At 35.7% G+C, this 18,268-nt stretch overlaps 1 protein-coding gene across 1 annotated transcript in view; it reads left to right on the top strand.

Annotated features, from left to right (window-relative positions):
- LOC141559696 (cilia- and flagella-associated protein 337-like) overlaps positions 1-18,268 on the top strand; it is a 99,189-nt gene that overhangs the window by 72,045 nt on the left and 8,876 nt on the right. The window contains exons 13-19 of the mRNA XM_074297430.1: positions 2,446-2,611; positions 5,714-5,803; positions 9,300-9,358; positions 9,615-9,756; positions 12,157-12,196; positions 13,741-13,829; positions 16,297-16,484. Of these exons, the coding sequence (XP_074153531.1) occupies positions 2,446-2,611; positions 5,714-5,803; positions 9,300-9,358; positions 9,615-9,756; positions 12,157-12,196; positions 13,741-13,829; positions 16,297-16,484 (774 nt within the window). The remainder of the gene's footprint in view (positions 1-2,445; positions 2,612-5,713; positions 5,804-9,299; positions 9,359-9,614; positions 9,757-12,156; positions 12,197-13,740; positions 13,830-16,296; positions 16,485-18,268) is intronic.

Here is an 18,268-nt window from a genome sequence, read left to right as displayed (position 1 = left end):
CATACCATTAAGATGAGTCCCAAGGAGAACAGGATATTGTTTCTCTTTCTCTGTGTGTCTGTCTTTCTGTCTCTGTTTCTCCCTACCTCTCTCTGTTTCTGCCACATTATTTCTCTATGTGTCACTGTCTCTCCATTTCTCTGTTTCTCACTCTCACTCTTACTGTCTCTTTGATTCTCTCTCTACCTCCCTCCCTCTCTTTGTTTCTCCCATAAATTTTTCTCTTTGTTTCTCTACCTCTGTCTCTCTCTTTCAGCTTCTTTATGTGTGTCTGTCTCTGCCTTTTTCTCTCTGTCTCTCCATCTGTCTCTGTTTCTCTCTCCTTCCCAATTTTCCCCTCATTTTACCTGTCCTTTCCTCTTAGAAAAAAATACAGATTGACCCATGACTATGAAGCAAATGATTAATTTTCCTTTTGGGATGTTCAAGTCCAGTGAAGTCATGAATATATCAGGGGATATAAACATGGCTGTTCATATAAACTTGGGCAGTGTTGGGCAAGAGGAAGATGGAGTGGAAGGGAAGGGGGAAGCACTGAAATAAGGAGATGTATAGAAGCTGAGTGAAAATAAATAAACTACTTCTTCTTCCCATTTTTCTTTCTTTAGTCTTCTTCCATTCCCACCCCAAACTAGAATTATAGACATGAATATACCTTAGAGATCAACTAGTCCAACTCATTCACTTTTATAGATGAGGGAAAATTTCATTTAGGAAAAGTCATTCACAAAAACACAAGTTAGTGGCAGAAATGAATCAAAACTTGTTACCCGGTTACCATAATACTCAGTAAGTTATCAATCATTGGTAGACTTTTAGTGTGTTTGGAAAGAAATTGGAGTCTCTTCAGAACCAATAAGATCTTCATAGACATATAATAACTTAACATATAATAACCTAACTCAATTTATCTCTATTGGAAAAGAAGACATAAGCTAAATCAAGCTAAAGTTTAAACCTGATGTCATAGGAAATCTTTACAACTCTGCAGTGACAATCTTGAAAGATCATTTTTAAATGTCTTTTCTTTCTTAAGGGCTGCCTGCCATCTGGCTCAGCCCAGGATAATTAATAGCTTCCTGAGAGTCATCTTCTGAAAAGGGCAGATCATTTGAATTCTGATCAGCATGCACTCACCACCATGGTGACCAGGTGGAAAGGATGAAAAGATTTAGTAATCAAGATTTTGCATGCAGATGAAGGGCTGAGGTTGTTTTCTGAAAGTTGGACTACCTTGGAGAGTTCCATGTATGTTGCTCTGAGGCAGTCTGCAAGACAAATCATGGCCAACCAAGCTGGGGGAAAAGAAGGCAGCTGAGTTTTCATTTCCATTCATTCTTTTTGTGCAAAAAGCTCAAGTGCCCTGTGAATACTACAAGTCAGCAAACATGGTGAAGGAGGTGGCAGGAATGTTAGCCTCATGAGAAAAGTGAGATTAAGGCATATCATGGGATTTAGAACTAGGAAGAACTGTGGAAATCCTCTATGTACCTCCATTTTTGCAAATGAAGAAACTGAGGTCCAGAGTGGTGTTAAGCCACAAGATTATAGAGGTAGTAGAAGGTAAATAGCTAAAGGCAGAATTCAAATCTGGGCATCCAAGCTCTAATATGAAAACGTTCAGTTCCCACATGTAACACAGAACCTTTTACAAAGGAATATGTACTAAAAGAAATTATCACAAATGTAAGAACTTAACTCCCCCAACATGTGGAAGTATAATCTTCCTTCCCCAATGACTCCCATATCATCATGGTTCAAACACATAGGTCTTTAATGATTGATTGCCAATTTGACTTGAAACTGAGGACAAATAACATCAAACATCAATATCCCCAAGTCCATTTCTTGGAACAGGGATAAAAGAGAGGAAGTATAGAAAAGATATTCCTTTCCCCTCCTAATCATTCAATTCATGGTATCCATGCTGGGAAAAGCAAATACAAGTTGCTCAAAAGAATATAGCAAAAAAAAAAAAAAAAAAAGATGGAAAAGAGTAAATAGTTTAGTCTTACCAGTTTTAAGCTTATATGGACAGCCAATCAAAGGAAGTTACCCAACCCCCCCCACCATGGTAGGCTCCACATTAAGCAAACTGATCATGCTCAAAGGCCCCTCAAGACCATCTCCATGCCCAGAGATACTTGTGTTAAATTAAGATGCTATGAGTCCAATTATAATTCTCTTTCCCTCATACCAAGTTGTCTCTAGTCTAAAATCATTGTCTTAACATATGGCTAGTTGTAAAAGGAGATCTTCTTTTTTTTTTTTTTAATTGATTTTTTGAAAGAGATTGATCTTCTTCAATCTCTTCTATATGGCCTCTTTTTGTAGCCCTAGTACTTAGCACAGGGCATAGCACATAATAGTCACTTCATAAATGTCTATGAATTGATGGACTATTTGGTCAGTCTCACTTTTTATGTCTTCTACCTATTCTTATAGATCCGGGGACATAAGGATGATATTTTATGTGTGGCTCAGTGCCCACCTTCTCTTCTTGCTACCTCTAGTTATGATGGAGAAATTATAATTTGGAATATGATCTCAGGACACATTTATTGTAAGCTAAATATACCTGTCCCTACTCTCTGCTCTGAAGACTCAGAAGGTATGTTTAAGAGCAAAGCCTGGTGTTTGAATATAAGATGATACCAGGATTTATACAGTGCTTTAAGGTTTTATTGGGAACCTTATATGTCTTATCTCATTTGATCTTCAAAATAATCCTTTGTTGTTATCACTCTTCCCACTAATGAGCGATGGAATTGAGATGGGAGAAGTTAAATGACTCATCCAAGGTCATTTAACTCGGAAGTGTCTAAGATCAGATTTGAATTCAGGTCTTCCTGTCTCCAAATCTAGTGGTCTATTCACTGAACCAACTAGCTACCTCTTAAGATTCAGATTTGGATCAAATTTGTCTGGTTTACTAGGACCTTCTGTAGAGTCCAGTCAACTTCCTCATGACTGTTGATAATACTACCATTCTCCTACTTACATAAATTTCCAATCTAAGGGTCATCTTCATTTTCTTTCTTTTACTCCCTGTAACCAATCTGTTGCCAACTACCTCCACAACATCTCTGAAATAGACCCTTTTCTGATACTTGCAACCACCCTTGTGTAGACCCTCATCACCTCATACCTGGACAATGGTGAAGGAGGTGGCAGGAATGTTAGCCTCATGAGAAAAGTGAGATTAAGGCAGTCAGTATAAGTTTCAGTGGTTCCCTATTATCCTCCAGGATCAAATATAAAGTCTTTTGTTTGGCTTTGAAAGCTCTTTATAATCTTGTCCCTCCTATCTTTTCAGTCTTCTTACCCCTTCAATCCCACCACACTCTAATATGATGGCACTGGCCTCCTTGCTATTCCTCATACAAGCTTATCTTCTAATTTCAGGAATTTTCATTGTTAGAAAGTTCTCCCTCCCCATCTCTATCTCCTGGATTTCCTGACTTTCTTTAAATCTTAGCTCAAATTCTAGTAAATAGCTGTTTGTGTGTTTTATCCTACATTAAAATGGGAGTTCCTTGAAAACAGGGATTATTTTTTGCCCTTTTTTTGTATCCCTAGCACATAGCATGATGTTTAGTACATATCAACTTCCTAATAAGTGCTTGTTCACTGACTGACTGACAGCCCATATCTGGCAACAGTAGCTGTCAGGGAGAAGACAAAATTCATAAATTTAATGGAGATTTAAAAAAAAATGTCAATGCCTCTAAAGTACAGAGATCTGGCTTGTAGTCCTGACCTTGCTATTTATTACCTGAGTCACCTTGGAGTTATTTCATCTCTCTAAGTCTCCTTCATGTATAAAAAGTAGCTATCTTTACAAGACCTATTTCCCAATGCTGTTGTAAGGAAAGTGGTATATATAAACCTTATAGTAATGAAGAAATATAAGTTATTATATTATTGCTAAAATTATATTATATAATAAAACACAAGGGGAGAAAAACCTCAAAAGATAAAGAGTTATTAACACTACTGTGAAGTAGGTGAAATTTGTCTTCATTATTTGCTGCATTCTATTTTAGTTACTGCCCTGCCCCTTGAGATCTCTCATTAGTAGAAGCTCATTTGGTTAGTACTTTCTTCCCCCAACTCATGATATACCATATTACTCCACCTTCCCTGGGTGGACTAAAGTTCTAACCCCCCATCTCCTACTAACCAACACTCTACTAAAGTGATAATATAATCATGCATTACATTTAATATTATATTAACAAACAGGAAAAGACTCGTTATTTATGTGGGAGTTATCCCTGAGTAAGCTATCTGTGAATAGTCAGAGCACTGACTCATTAGAAAACTCAAATTAGTTTTAAAAAACTGAGAAAAAGAAAAAAATATGACAGTTGTTAATAAAATGGGGGTGATAACACAGCTAGATAGCATGGTACATAACACTAGACTTGGAGTCATGAGGCCCTGGGTTCAAATCTAGCCTCAGACATTTGCTATGTGTAACCCTGTAAATGACACAACCTATCTGGCTCAATTTCCTCATCTGTATAATGAAGATAATAATAGTACTCACCTTATAGAGTTGTTCTTGTGATCAAATATAATAATTATAAAATACTGAGAAGAGTAAGGTCTTAATAAATGCTTGCTATCATTCCCTAAATTTCCATTCCCATGACTAGTTCTCTTCTGAAAAGAATCCGCAGGTCTAAGAAAATTTTGAAGGCCCTATTATGGGTCCCAAGCCAATCAAATTATGGTATAGTGAATTAGACACTGCACATGGGGTCCCAGGATCTGGTTTGAGCGTCAGCTCTGATACTTACTAAACAAGTGATCATGGCAACCTTTCCAGGGCTTCAGTTTTCTCATTTGCAAGGTAGAAATAATAATATTCGCATTAACCACATTAGAGACTTGTTTTGAGGAAAGAGACTTTTGAAGTTGGTTTGCTTTTATCATTGTTTTTATTTGTAGAAAAACAAAAGCATCCAAATCAAGATGGGCCTTTTCCAGGTCCTTCTACAGCAATTTATAATCTGTGAAAGTATCCAAGTTCTTATTCATGAACCAGGATCTCAGAAAATCACAGATTTGTAAGGGATCTCTGTCTCTAATTCAACCCATACCCAAACAGGGTTCAACATCTCCAATATTCTTGAAGACCTTTGATGATAGAAAACCCACCTCTTTCGAAGGCACCCCATGTCACTTTTGAACATGGAGCCTAAATCTGCCTTCCTGAAGCTTTGATTCATTGCTCCTATTTCTGCCATCTGAGATCAACCAGAGAAATTTCAGTCTCTTTTACATTCTTAAAAAAGAAATTTGAAAAGCCTGAAGGATTTCTATCTTTTGTATTGAACATTAATTCAACTACTGATTATAGTATCCCTTGAATTCTATCCCTTTTTTCCATTGAAGGAAGAAAAAATCCAAGGGAATTACAATTGTCCAAAACTGGAGCCTTCGCACGAGGACTGAGGATGGTAATAGTGGGGCTAGGAATGCCTCTCAACCCAATTTTGCACATTAGCACATTCATATTTTGGCTCTACCCCATGGCTACTAGGCAAATAACTATTGGTCAGACTATTAGATCTGTCAGCATTGGAAAAGGAGCCATTCCTCAGCTTTAATAGCTATCATATTTATAGGAGGAAATTCTGGAAGCAATTTTTCTGTTTACAGAGAGATGTATGTTTAATGCCTTTCCCCCTCTCTTATGTTACAGACAGAAGTGTTTCTCATCTCATATTCCTAAAGACCCGTGCAGCCAAATTTGAATCAGCAGCTGCTTCTCTCATTTCCAATGGGCCCCAAGGTAAAAACAGAAATTGTCATCAATATAGCTGTGTTTCTCTTATAAATTGATTTTCTTTGGAGCAGTTTACCAAAGACACTTTTACAGATATACATTTTACAAGGAACAGCCCTGAACCTTAGTTCCCCACTGATTTCCTGCTATGGCCCATCCTATTTTGATGGAATCATGGTTGGCTAGATTCCTCTTTTAACAGGAAGAAGATAGTTAATTCTAGGGGCCTGTTCACATGACATCCCTTCACATCAAATGTCTCTTGATGAGCAAGTCCAATTGCCTTAGAATCATATATCTATCTTCCGGTTATCCTTGGGCAGGAACAGAGTGAATTGAATACCAAGTTGTATAGCATAAAGGGTAGACTTACAGGGAGAAAGATGTGACAAGAGGACCAAAAGTATCCTGAGGAATGAACATAAAAGAGGCAAGTAACAAGGTATCATGGTTCTTTGTCTTGGCGATAATGGGAGAGCTTAGGGCTGGAGATTTTAGCTAGCACTTACTCTTTGGTGGAGGCACAAATTGTATATGCCAGAGATAGCTTGAGCTCCAGTCCCTGCTCTGTAGCATTTCTGCCCAACCTGAATTGGGAAGAATAGTTTTTATCCTAAAAAGAGGAGAGAATTTTTATGTAGCATGAGGGTAAAGAATGACCAGCTAAACACTGAGCATGTATCAGGGTTGGAATTGTTCCTGTTCAGAAAAACCTGATAAATAAAACCCTAAATAAAAGGCTAATTAGTCTCAAAGCTTCTTCAGAGGATTTCTTTAGGAAGAGTTTCCTCTTTGGAGGGCAAGCTCTCCATTTGAAATGCAAAGTAATAGAATGCCAGCTGGAAGGGACCTTAGAAATCTTGTCCTAGTATCTTCATCTAACAGATGAAGAAACTAAGATCCAGGCAGAGGAAGTAAAATGATCAGTGATAAAAAATTAAAAGTATACCATCATTTCTGGAACACAACTGAAAAGCTCATTTATGTAAGAAACTGTAAAAATAAACTAATGTCAGGTAATTAATCCCACTCTTATATGCCTCTAACTGAAACTTATTGTAGAACTTATCTCCTTCTGGAAACATATCCTGATTAATTGGGAGTATATGCCAGCACCTGCCTTCCAATGGTAAAATTGCCACTTCTCTATGCTTTTCATCTTGTATAATACTTGTTCAATACCCATAGTGCTGGAGGCTGTCCTCTAGTTCTTTTTCACTCTATGGAAGCCAGTTCAGCATCTATGGTGTCCTTCTATTATTACCTCTTGTACACAATATGCTATGAACTCAGCTCTTTTCCCAACATACATTTTCTGGATTATATCCTTTATGTCACTTCCTGTGCATGGATTATCATGGAAAATATGCTGCAGTCTACTTACACCTACCCTTGCCTTTGAGTTGCCTTCATCTTTAATTCTCCTGCCTGAAATCTCCTGTCTTTCCCTCTCCAACCCACCATCTCACATGTGCCAAAATGATTTTTTTTTAACATGCATGTCAGACTTTGGCATTCCCGTACTTACTAGCTCCAGTTGTTGTCTATTACCTGTAGGTATAAATTATAACTTCTGTTTGGCATTTAAAATCATTTACTACATGTGCCCATTCTACTTTCTGGGGCTTTTACCCTTCACATATTCTACAATCTAACAAAACTGTCTTTCTGCCTTTTATGACACTCTATATCTCCATGTCTGGAATTTCCTCCTTTCTTATCTCTGTCTCTTTTAATACCTAGCTTTCTTCAAGAAGTAGCTTGGACAACCTCCATAAAGTTGACTTAAGGAAGCCTTTTCTGATATCTCCATTATCAACATAAGGTATATTAACTTATACCTCTCATAATTATATACAGTGTTCCAAAAGTCTTAGTTCAGTTACTACTTAAAACTGCAACTTAAGATATTCTGTATATTTTGATTATACTTTTACATGTACACAATGTCTCCCCTAAATAGATTGGAAGTTTCTCAAGGGCAGGGACTGTTTCACTTTTGTCAAGCAGTGACTAGATATAGTAAGTATTTAGTAAATGCTTGGTGTTTGATTCCAAGGTTTACAATTGAACAAAACCATCTGGAGAATGTTTGTGATATGCATGAATGAATAAGTAAATGAGCGAGTGAGTAAATGAATAGATAGATAGATAGATAATAGATAGATAGATATGTGTAAGGGAACAGGTATACCTTCCATGTCAAAGAGATTAAGGGTATGGTGTTTCTAGACCTGGAAAATCCATGTAAAATTTGTTGTCCCTCCCTTTGTACTAAAGAAAAAAGTCTCAATTTTTTTTATTTTTCTCTTATTGGGTGTTTACAGTACTTTATTATAAAATTTGGGTTATTATTTGATTTTAGACTTTTTGTCACCTACTTATCTTCACATGGCTTACACAAAAGTCTCCCCAAATTCCCATTTAGTTTCTTATGCTAACTTGAGATATATCAAAACTGTAAAGGGAAAAAATCACGTGAAGGGATAACAGTATTTTTATATACATACATGAATATATATATATATATACTTACATATATATATATATATATATGAGTACACCTGTACATATGTGTATACACATACACAAATAGATGTATGTATATACTTATATATAAATGATATAGATAGATGTCATATATATGATATAGATATATAGATAAGTGAGTTTTTCTGTAACAGCCTACAGTAACAAAAAGCACCAAGATATTTAGGAGTGAGGATTAGGGACAAGAGATTCAGAATTTCATATCATGAGTGATAAAGAGCTTGTCTATACTCCAATTCTATTTATTAAAAAAAAAAAAAAAAAAAAGAAAAATCATAACATAAACCAAAAATACAAAGGAGGTTCTTCTCCATCTTGATTCATTAGAATATAAGCTTCTTAGGAACTAACAAGGCCCAGGTATCATTTATTCATAATAACCTCTTGCACATTGTAGGAACTCAATAATCACATGAGGGTAAAGCACCCTAGATGAGGAAGTAATCAGGAGACCTGAGTTCTAGAAAGAGCTTTGTTGTATATTAGCTATCTAGTGTATTAGCTATAGACAGATGTTTATTCCCTCCAAGCTCCAATTTGCTCATCTCTAAGTTGATATGTAAATTATAATACTTACCTTATAGAACTGTAGTGAGGATACTGTGAGAGAAGAACAAGACACTCTGTGAACTGCTCAGTGTCATACAATGTAAGGGGGTATTCCACTAAGTCAAGAACATGGAATTTCATCCACATGGGAGAGAACTAACTTCCTCTTCTATAGATTGGAGCCTGTCTATAATTGATGTTTTAGAGTTACCAGAGATTGAGAGGGGGTTAAGTGACTTATTCAGGCCCACAGAGCCAGAAAATCTGAGGCAAGATTTGAACACAGATCTTTAAACTCTGAAACTTTCACTTTGCCCAATGTGCCATGCTTGCTCACCCTAGAGTCATTCTGTATAAACTCATAAAAATTCATCTGATATTTTTTATTCCCCTTCTGTCACAGGTTCTGTTATCTTCTGGAGTCTATTCGGTGGGGCTCAGCTCCTAGCCAGCTTCATACCTGTAAGTTGGACAAAACCATTTTAAAGAATGTTGTTGTTGTTGTTTTTAATCAGAATTGCCTGGCTTTTAACAGCCTTCAGGAGGCTATAGACTACTTGCTTTATTTGAACTTGAGAGTATTTTTCCTGATTCCTCAGCACTTATACAGACATAGCAATGAGTTATTATTTAAGTGGTTTCAGAAAGTTTTAATATGTCACTGTTTGGTAAAATGAACAGTCTTTTAATAATCACCATGTGTTTGTATTCATTCTAGTCCAGAGGAAAATCCCAGATCAGTAGCATTGTGGTGACAACAATAGATACCTGTGCCTATGTGGCAGACCACCAGGGGTATGTGTATACCTATGACATCAAGGACTATGCTCTGGAGGGACCTGAGAAAGAACCACCCAAAAGTAGGGCTTTTACTTTTTTCCAACAGTCTTATTTTTTTTAAAAGAATATTATGGTCCAAGTAGTTTTTTTTTTCTCAATATATATTTTTTTTATTTTTCCAAATGCATGTAAAGATAGTTTATAACATTAATTTTATAAGATTTCATGTTCCAAACTTTTCTCCCTCTCTCTATTGTCCCTTCCCCAAGATAGCAAGTAATATGATATAGGTTATACATGTATAATCATTTTGAACGTATTTCCATATTTGTCATGCTGTGTAAGAAAATCAGACTAAATGGGGGAAAATAAGAAAAAAACCAAACAACTACAAACACTATGCTTCGATCCACATTCAATCTTCATAGTTCTCTCTTGGGATGTGAATGGCACTTTCCTGCCTGAATTTCTTGGAATTGTCTGGTCCAAGTAGTTTTTGAAAGGAAATAGCAGATTATCAGTCAGTCAAGAAGTATTTATTAAGTCCTCTTTATGTTCCAGTCCTCGAGATACAAAAAAGGCAAAAACATGGTTCCTTCCCTGTCTAATTAGGAGACAACATGTAAATATCTAGATACTGACAAAATATGGATAGATGGAAGGTGATCTCAGAAAGGAAAGGACTAACAGCCAGAAGGAGGAGAGCTAGAAATACCTTCCGTAGAAGGTTATATTTGAGCTGAGTCTTGACAGAAGCCAGGAAGAATGAGGAGGGATTGTATTGAAGGCATGGAGGACAACTATTGCAAAAACATGGTGATCAAAGATGGAGTATTCTATACAAACAATAACAATTAGTCCAGGATAGCTAAATCAAAGTTATAGGGAATGGAATAAAGTATAAAAAGCCTGGAAAGGTAAAAAAGGGCCCAGGTTATGAAGGGCTTTAAAAGTCCAACAGAAAACTTTATATTTGATCCTGAAGATAATAGGGAGTCAAAGAAATTTATTGAATTGGGGGGAGGGTGCATTGACATAGAGAGACCTGCACTCCAGGAAAATCACTTTGTCAGCTGAGTGGAGGACACATTGAAACGTGAAGAGACAAGGCAAGGAATCTAATTTAGAAATCTATTGCAATAAACCAGGGCAGAGATGAGAACACTGAATTTCAGACCTCTCTTTCTTATAATTGCCATTCCTATCTTCCTCTTTTCTTCAAGGAAAATAGTCATAGTGTTTTTGATAAGTTTTTACTAATATTTTATTTTTACATAACCTTCATTTCCAAATATATCTTTTCCCCTCCCCTACCTAAATATTTATTCTCAGAAACGGTAGAAAAAGAAAGGAGTGAGAGAGTAGACGTTCAGCAAAGTTAACCAATACATTAACTAAGTCTGATGGTGTATGCTATGTGCTATAACAGTAGTCTCTCACCTCTTCAAAGAAAGGAGAAAGGAACATATTCTAAATTAGTTTAGGCCCAAACTTTCTTATTATAACTAAAGTTTATTGTTTTATTTTGTTTATATATATATATGTACATATATATATATATATATATATATATATATATATATATGTGTGTGTGTATGTGTGTATAGTTTTAACCACTGTAATTATTATTTTCCCAGTTTATTCATTTCACTTTTTATCCAGTTATGTAATTTAGGGACTATCCCTAATACTTATTCAAATTAGAATTTAGAATTCTGCCTTTTTTTCTGTCATTCACCCTCACTCACCTCTGGCATATGGCTATTTCCAAGATTATTTTTGAAATAGAAATTTTTGTTAAATGACAACTTAATGTGTAATGAAAAAAATCCATCATTGACCAGAATTAGAATTTGAGCATCTTGAGAACATGAGATTTCTTGCATACTTCTTTGTATCTCTCTGACCTCATTCTATGTGTTGTGTATAAAGCACACACACACACACACACACACACACACACACACACACACACATACACATATGCAAAATAAATAAATAATGTTGAATGAAGAGAATGTAGGAGAATTTTATCATTTGCCTAATCCCTGCCCTTATCTCCTTGGCTATTCCCCCTATATACTCACTTGGTTTTGATCAAGTCTTGCAGATTCAGAGTAACAATTTAAATATGGTCTAGGAATCCTAGATTATGGCCCTAGGCTCCTCTCATGGATGGACCCTGAATTTCAGAGGCTCAGCCCAGAAAGTCTGCTTGGGAAATTGTGATTGTTGTTTCTGATCACGATGTCCATGAGGAAGGCCTGACTAGACCTTAAGTCCATGTAAGTCCAAATCTTCTCTAAAGAAGCTGAATCTTAATATTCTGTTCTTTTTATTTTGTCCAGATTTTACTTCCATTTTTCTTTGCCTTTAGAGCCAAAGATGAAGTATATGAAATGACCATATGTGATGATTGTAATAAAGAAACAAATAAAATGATAGGGTTTTATATAGATTTATTCTTTATATTGCTACAGATGTCAAGATCTGGAGAGCCCATGTTAATGCAGTCACTTGGTGAGTATCTATCTAGAGTTTAGAAAAGCTAGAGAAAATAATATCCTATTGTTACGAGGAGGGAAAGGAAACATGCATTTATTAAGTGATTACTAGGTGTGCTAGATACTGTGATAAGCCCTTTATAAATAGTATCTAATTTGATCCACATGACAATCCTGGGAGGTAGGTGCCATATTTTACAATGGTCACATACTTTACTGCACCAACTAGCTAGCAGCTAAAAGAATGGTCTCAGCTTGTCTCTTATCATTTCAAAATCTCTCTTGTGGGAAGGGCATCTTGGTGGTACAGTGGCTAGAGCACTGAGCCTGGAGTCAGGAAGACCTGAATTCAAATGTGACCTCAGATACTATGTGACCTCTGGGCACATCACTTAATCCTGTTTGCCTTAATTTCCTCACCTGTAAAATGAGCTGGGAAAGAAAATAGCAAACCATTCCAATATCTTTGCTAAGAAAATCCCAAATGAAGTCAAGAAGAGTTGGAAAGAACTGAATGACAGCAATAAACATGTGTGTGTGTGTGTGTGTGGGAGGAGGGGTTAGTCTTTATTTTTCTGATAAAGAAATTGACAAAAAACTTTTCTCTACATTAAAATTCCTTGTTTAACAATGTATTTTATCTCCCTGACTCACTCTGAATGAGTAGATATTTGATGATGGTGATGGTAATAGTAGTAATAGTAGTTAATTATTGTTGTAGCAGTAGTAGTAATTGGCATAGGAATAAGAGGAGGAGTTGTAGAAGTAGCAGCAGCAGCAGTAGTAGTAGTTATAGTAGCCGTAGTAGAAGTAATAGTAGTAATATCTAGTATTTATATAGCACTTGAATGTTTACAAAATGTGTTACAAATATTATCTCATTTTAACTTTGGACATTTTAAGTGATTTATTTTATCTCCCTTATTTGATGTTAATCTCCTTAAGAACATTTGTATTCTCCACTATTTTATGGGATTCAAATATAGAAGATATTTAATAAATGTTTGCTATATGAAATTTGTTGAATTATACAAAGAGTCAGTGGCAAAGCTTTAACTAATTCCCAATTCTGGATCTTTTCCACTGGTCAAGAAGACCATTTCTTGGCTAACAACTATAGTCTGTTTTGGTGTACTTTCCTTGATCATTTGAAATTTGAGGTCAGGATATAATTGGAGGAAGCAAATTGCACAAACTGGCCTATGTTTCTTTGTATTGTGGGATATATTAAGCTGTGTGTGAACATGGACAAATCTCTTAATCTCTGGACTTCCATTTCCTTATCTTTTAAATGGAGATCATGACAACTTTAATGGATGACTACTTCACAGAGTCCTTGGAAACTCGTGTGTGATTATGTATGGAAAACATTTTGCAAAGATTAAAGCATTATTTTTGTTTCAGCCATGATTATTGTTATTGTTATTGTTAAAGGGCTATTGAGCTATTGACTTCATGATCCTCTGATTCTCAATGCAATTTAGTGGACTGTCATCATCCTAGAAAATCACTCTCTTTTCTTGTAGTGAATTTATCATCTGTTTTCTTTTGTTTCCTTAGTTTAGAACTGATGGAGAAAGAAAAGGTTCTATTGTCTTCCTCCATTGACTGTACAGTTCGTCTTTGGAGCATGGATGGAGAGTATATAGGTATGGAATTTCCCCACCTACCTAATCTTCTGCATAGGTATAGTGTGGAACACACATACATTCTTTCCTGGAAGAAGAATCAAAAATGATCTGAGGAAATTATTTCCTGGGGAAAAAATATCTAATTTCACTTGGCCAAATTGGAAATTCTTTGGACTGTTAAACTGAGAAATCCAGCTAGACTGATAGTGATACATTTGGCTAGTAATTATATTTTTCCAGATAACAATATTTGAAACCTAGAAAGAACTTAAGAAAACATCTTATTAAAACCATTATCTTATTTGGGAAGTTGATATGTCTGTCTGATAAAAACTTTTGAAATTTTGACTTGATTACTTCTTTGTCAAATTATATTTTATACTGTGTCATCTTTATTTGTGTACATATGTCACCGCCTCTTCCATTAGAGTATAAGTTCCTTCTTTCATCTTTGAATCTCTTCTAAAATCCATCACAGTATAAATAGGGAGCACTTAGTAAATATTTGTTGCTATTTCAGTTAATCTGAAACATCTTCAAAGTAGACAAGGAATTATAGATTTAAAATTAATAATGGCAGTTTTCAGTAATCTGCAGAACCATAACTAAAGTGGGTCTACTGGAACTTTACCCATGGGTGCTGAAATTGAGATGACATTGACAGCACATAAGATTCTTCAATGAGTTTAGAAACTGATTATCAAAAATTCTAGCTGATCTTCTCAGCAACCCAGCACCACTCTACTGCATTCCCCAGAGCTGGCCTTCCCAACTAAGCTACAACTTCCCCAAAAGTGTCTTTTAGTATCTTTAATTATCTTCCTCTATAGGCCTTGCTTCCCATGAGGCAGTGTCCTGGAGTAACAATGATAAAAACAATAGTATCAAATAGCATTTATATAAAGCTTTAAGGTTTACAGATAATTTGATCCTCTTAGTAATCAAGTAGGTATTCTTTTTATTCCCATTTTATAGATGAGGAAACTGAGGCAGACAAAGGCTAAGTGACATGTTCAGCATCACATAGCTAGTAACTGTCTAAAATTGGATTTGAATTCAAAGCCTTCCTCACTCCAGGTCTAGCTCTCTATCCACTGTACCATCTATCTGAATCTAATGTTGAAATCTCTTTCTAAGTAACCTCACACTCCAACTGAATTTTGTCTTAAAGTTCATTTGAAAGGTACCTTTCTATGCTGCTTGTCCCTGAGATAATTTTGACTTTTGCCATAATGACTTGTTACAGCTCTGCATATTTGCTCTCATTCTTATGCCCAAGTTCAAACTCTCTTGCTTCCTAGCTTGCCTCTTGTTTTCCTTAGGATCTTTCCTCATACTTTTATAAATGTATAGCATGTCACATTCTTCTTTTCCTTAATTTCTTAGAAGTTTGTTGTCTAGGAAGATTTCCTTACTTAATTCTGCCCCTTTTCAAATATATGCAATACTTGACCTAATTACTACAGTATTTAACTTAGAAAATATTTAAATTCTGCTACATGTAAGGTATTATGCTAGATACAAAACCAAATAAAATATCTTCATGGAACTGAGAGAAAACACATATATATATATAGAAATAATGCAATGTTATAGGCAAATGAGAGCATAAAAGAGTTACAAAGGTAAGGAGGTAGAAAAGAGAATGATGTGACTAAGGTAAATTAAAGATGCTAACTCGGTGTGGAAGATCTGTGTGCATGTTGAAAGTAGATTGTCTTGTTTCCTTTATTAATAGTTAGCATTTATATAATGCCTACTATGTGCCAGGCATTATGCTAAGGGCATTATAAATATTGTTTCATTTGATCTTCACAACAACTTTGGGAGGTGGGTGCTATTATTATCCACATTTTATAGATGAAGAAAACAAGGTTAAGTGATTTGCTCAGGATCATACATCTAGTAAGTATCTGAGGTCATATTTGAACTCAAGTTTTCATGACTTCTGATCCATCACTCTATCCTTTCTGTCGCCTGGCTGCATGACTACATCTGTCACTATCACATCCCACTGAGAATAATCATAATCACATATTTGTGTAGCACTTTATAGCTTGCAAAGCAATTTTCACAAGCATCACCTTCTATGAGCCTTTTATCAACCCCATAAGGCAGACAAGATCATTTATTATTCCCATTTTACAAATGAGATACTAAGATGCTGAGAGGTTAAGTGACATATAGTACCTGGGATCTCCTGATGTCCTGCCTTTGTTCTGTTCTACTACATTAATGCTATAGTTATTCAGCAGACATGTTGAAAGACTTGATCTGTAAGTGAAGTGTACTATGATGGTGTTCTTAGACTATTTTTTCTGGGATTTTTTAAATACAGAAGCACATATGCTAAACTTCCATGTGGTCAAATAATGAACCTTAATGGATTATAAAGGAGGCACATGGGATCTTAGCACTGAGCCTTCTACAATTAAAGAGTAGATGATTTCCTGTCATCTTATTAAATAATATTTCTTCCTCTTAGGGACTTTTGGGCAGAGTGAGCTCTGGGATGTTTTTACATCTGCCTCCTGGAAACATCCTATGGTGCCCTATGAAATCTTGATGGATCCACAGAGTATGCCAGTCCAAATTTTAGCAGAAGATGTCTCAACTTTACAAATTAATTACGTGGAGAAAGACAAAATAATTCAGGAGAAATCCAGCACTAAGGTTGGTCCTCGAACTTCCAGGCTTCTTGTCTTCACTTTAGGGAAACTTTATAATTAGTATTATATCACAGAAGATAGTTGGTGGAGTACTGGACTGTGAGTTCAAATTCTATCTCAGACATTGACCAATTGTGTGACTCTAGACAAGTCACTTAATCCCATAAGTTTCCCTATCTGTAACATAAGGTTAAAAATACCATTTATGTCAGAGGTTTATTTTGAGGATCAAATAAGATAATAGATGTATAAAATCAATCTTAAAATGCTATGCAAATATTTCTTTATTTGGAGGTAATTGAGATTAAGTGCCTTACCCAAAGTACACAGCCAGTAAGTATGAGGTCAGATTTGAACTCAGATCCTCCTGACTCCAGAACAGTGACACACTAGGTCACTCCTTTAAAGAGTCAGACTGGTAAAGCATAGAGGAAATTTACATTAATATCAGGAAGACCTGAATTTATGTCCTGTCTCTGACATGTACTCACTATGGACAAATCATTTTACTTTCAGTTCTCCCAGGCAACTCCAATACTATTAACAAGATGGTTTTCACTTAAGGTAAATTCAAATAGGCAAATTGCAGGTGACAGCAGCAGTTTAGATTCAGCCTTCACTTGGTGGGCTTTGAGGCTGCCGAGCCTCAGAAGGGGCAGGGCCATGGGAAGACCTGCAACAGCAGGTCTACCGAACATCCACATTAAGCTATAATTGGCTATAGTGACAAGTACCTTACTAATATGCCTCAGAAAGGGAGTTTCTACAGCACAGATTCTTTTCACCGATTGGATCATAGATCCAAACAAATTCTGCTGCTACACAAAGATATAATTACTAATCCACCATCAGTAGCTCGCATGATTCCTGTCATTTTTCTCATACTAGGGATTCTTTTGCTCAATTTCCCTGATGACAATTTTTACTTCCTGGTGAGATTGTAAGCTAGGGCCTACTACTCTGTTGAAGAAGAAACTTAAAAGTTTTACATAGGAGTATATTCATGACCCTGACATCTCATTAACACCATGTTAAATCAACTGAGTTAAACCAATATAGAAATGGGGACTCCTACCAAGAATGAACATTTCCAATCAATCACTCAATTCATTCAGTTTTTAATTCAATAAACATCAATAGAGTTTTAGACTTGGGGTAAGGAAGATCTAATCATCTGGCACTTAAACTTTGCAGTGACTCAGTCATCCCTCAAAGATAAGTAGCTTGAAAAGGAAGTTCATAGAATCTTTTTTTTCCACCACCCTCAAAGAGTCATGGATAGATTTCAGAGAGTTCCTGAATTTAAATGCAAAAAAAAAAAAAAGATGTTTATTTTCACTAACTTTTTAACATTTTCTTCAATTATTTAAAAATGCAGTTGTGAGAAAGGATCTCTAGGCTTCAACAGAGTACCTAAGAAGTTCATGATTCAGAAAAAGTTAAAGTCTTTAGTCTAAAGCTATAAGTTATTGGTAGTTTGAGATCTGCATGCAGTAGATTGAAGGAGTTCCCATATTGGCAAAGAGAGTTCTCACATCATAGGCAAGCATTTATTTAATGTATATTATATCTAGGTATCGAGCTCACTAGGCAGAGTAGGGAATGCAAAGAAGACTTAATACAAGGTCTCTGACTCAGGGAATTAAATATTAAGTATACATAGACTGAATCTTAATGTTAAGCTGTGTCAAGATTATAAATTTTGTCAGATTAGTTATAGAAGAGCTAAAAGCTGGGATGTGACTTTTTAAAGAGGACTCTAGATTTGGATGAGGCAGTTAGATGGAC

The sequence above is a fragment of the Sminthopsis crassicaudata genome, chromosome 3 (genome assembly GCF_048593235.1).
Source record: "Sminthopsis crassicaudata isolate SCR6 chromosome 3, ASM4859323v1, whole genome shotgun sequence".
In the NCBI taxonomy this organism is placed as follows: domain Eukaryota; kingdom Metazoa; phylum Chordata; class Mammalia; order Dasyuromorphia; family Dasyuridae; genus Sminthopsis; species Sminthopsis crassicaudata.
This window is presented reverse-complemented; position numbering and strand designations above follow the sequence as displayed.